Raw genomic sequence first — 2,914 nt, forward strand, 5'->3', positions numbered from 1 at the left:
AGGCAGCAGATCTGCTCTCTCTGCAGGGTCACCACTTTCCCAGATTCACACAGAGCTCTGAGAGCCCCCCTCCGCCCTACCCCCAGTCCTCTACCTGCTCCCCGGAGATCTAACCATTGTCCTCACATCAATACAACCATTCGGAGTGTGGCACCATTATTATGTCACCAAGGACTGATTGGCTGAGACTGTGAGAAACTCCAGTCAAACCAAGATCCACACATTCATACGTAGATGAGGGACTATAAATAGGAGGGATGAAGCCAGCAGAGATCAGATTCTCTCTACAGAGACCTCTACAGCACAGAGATCCAGACATGGCACCTACAATCACTGCAGCAATGACCAATTCTCAGGAGCATCTGACTCTGACCCACAAGGTAAATTAAAGATTCAAGAAGATTTACATATTGTCAATGAGAAGTTGTCTTTGATCATGCTAACACTTCACTCCAGAACAAGATTATTAATGACTTGGTTCTTCTTTCTGCAGCTCAGAAAGCCTCTGGTGGAAAAGTTACGCAGAGAGCGAATCAACAGCAGCATTGAGCAGCTCAAGTCTCTCCTGAGTCCAGAGTTCCTCAAACAGCAGCCAGACTCCAAGCTGGAGAAAGCAGACATCCTGGAGATGACAGTTTGTGTCCTGAGACGGCTGCAGCAGCAGAATCAACAGCAGAGAAGACTGCTGAACCACATCAACAAGCTGCAGTCTTCCTCTGATAACAACCTGAGAGAGGCTGACTTCTCTCTTCTGAGCTCCACAGTCCAGACCAGCATCACCAAAGAGAAGAGTCCAGTCAACAGCGCCGTCTGGAGACCGTGGTAGACACCTCCAGACTGGAGTTACTACCAGACCAACTGAGAGGACCACATTGGTCAAAGATTACTGGACTGAAGTCTTTGAAATGTTATGGACTTGTTGTTCTTCTGTTGAACAGAAGGTTCTATTTGCTGTTTATTTATTTCCTGAGGAACTATATCTTTTATTAAGAAAGAGATTATCTGGTCATGCATGTTGCATGATGCAAATCTAATTGCATCAGCAATTATAATAATAATAATTATTATAATTATTATAATACCACATTGTACATCATGTAATGTTGGTATAAGCTATGGTAACATCTGTTATATTTTGATTATTATTGATCGTTTTGATCAGATACTTTAAGTGTCCTTTTTATGGACATATTGTCACCATGGACTTACCTCACTTTAATCTCTCCGATTACTCAGAACTGATCTGTTGTTAGATCCAAATGTTTATCTTTTTTTTCTAAAAGGTTTACTGAATAATGTCACAATTTTCCTGTGATCATTTTATGACTCCCTTCATGTCATGTGTTGACAGATGGAGATGTGTATTACCTCTTAAGAGGTATTGATGATTTTGAATTGATCAAAATATTATTTGTCCTTTTTATGGACATTTAATCACAGTTTTCCAGTGACAGTGTAAAAAAGAAAAAACTGAGTACTGTGTCCTCAGATATTATAAATTGTTTGTCTTTTCTAAAGACAGTTGTCCTTTACTCTCTCGGAGTACAGTGTGTCTTGTAGAAATCTACAAGTTGTTGTTGTGATGTATCATCACCTCTAGATGGAGCTTTCATACTTTGTGGCTCATTGTTCTTTGTTAAATAAACAAATACTGCCAGCTGAATCATTTGTTGTCTTGGGTTATTTTTCCATTTCATAATGATAAAAATGTGGTTCTTTGTGATTCAGCTAACATTATGAGCCTGGAAAGGTTGCCAGTTAATCACAGGGCTGACAGAAGCAGACACCCATTCACATCGACCTATGGGCAACGTAGAGTCACCAATAAACTTAACCTGCATGTTACTGGACTGTGGGGGGAGCCGGAGCACCATGAGAACACACACACACACACACACACACACACACACACACACACACACACACACACACACACACAGAGAGAGAGAGAGCATGGAAACTCTAGGGCTGCGACTCACCATTATTTTCGTTGTCGATTAAACTATTTTTTTTCTTCAATTGATCAATCAGTTAGTTGAGTTATAAAATGTCTGAAAATTGGTGAAAGTCCAAGATGGCGTCCTCAAATGTGTTGTTTGGTCCACAACTCAAAGATACGTAGTTTACTATCGTAGAGTGAAAAAAAGAGAAAATACTCAAATTTTAAAAGCTGGAATCAGAGGATTAACATAACGTAATAATTGACAACGAATTTATTTATGGATTGATATTTGCAGTTCTAGTAAATTCTAGACTGAGAGCCCCGGTCAGTTTGAAATCCGGAGCCTTCCGGCTGTGAGGCCACAGTGCTGACCACTGCTGCACCGTACCACACCTTAACAAACCAGTTGATCTAAATGTAGATTCTTGTTTAATATGAATTCCTATACATTTATCATGCAATTAGGTCACCTATTTGGTTGGATGACTTATGGAAAATAAGAAAATGTACATTCAAAAATGTTTTTTTAAGACATGATTTTGCTATAACTGTCAAGTGTGGGTGCTAATTTAAAATGTTTAAAGTAAATAATTTCTCTCTTGAAAGAGGTCAGACATTGTATCTAAAGTGATGCATAATAAGACACACTTCTATTGTCTCTCCAGTGAACGCAGTGAAAGGACAGAGTGTGGGAAACCAGAGGAGACTCCCTCACAGAGCCCTGTGGGACAATAGATCCAGACCTTAGCCCTGAAGGGACAGAGACTAGAAGAGACTCTGGCTCCTCAAAAACTGTTAAATTCCTAATCTGTTTTAAATCATAGATCAGACCCAATGTTTTTAACATTTTCTTACTATGATAAAAAAGGACCTGGCAAAGTCCTTGGAAACGTCTCTTTCAGGTAAATTGTGAAACTAATTTCTTATTGGTAACTCCAAATATAAAACATTTGGTGTGTTTCAGGATTCCAG

General features: G+C 39.6%; 1 protein-coding gene across 1 annotated transcript; it reads left to right on the forward strand.

Annotated features, from left to right (window-relative positions):
* Positions 1–253: 253 nt before the first annotated feature.
* LOC117942703 (transcription factor HES-2-like) lies at positions 254–927 on the forward strand. The gene is made up of 2 exons (XM_034868304.1): positions 254–380; positions 494–927. The coding sequence occupies exons 1-2, from the start codon at positions 258–260 to the stop codon at positions 824–826; spliced, it is 456 nt and encodes a 151-aa protein (XP_034724195.1). The 5' UTR covers positions 254–257; the 3' UTR covers positions 827–927.
* The last annotated feature ends 1,987 nt before the right edge of the window (positions 928–2,914 follow it).

This window comes from Etheostoma cragini, chromosome 4 (assembly GCF_013103735.1).
Source record: "Etheostoma cragini isolate CJK2018 chromosome 4, CSU_Ecrag_1.0, whole genome shotgun sequence".
Lineage (NCBI taxonomy): Eukaryota > Metazoa > Chordata > Actinopteri > Perciformes > Percidae > Etheostoma > Etheostoma cragini.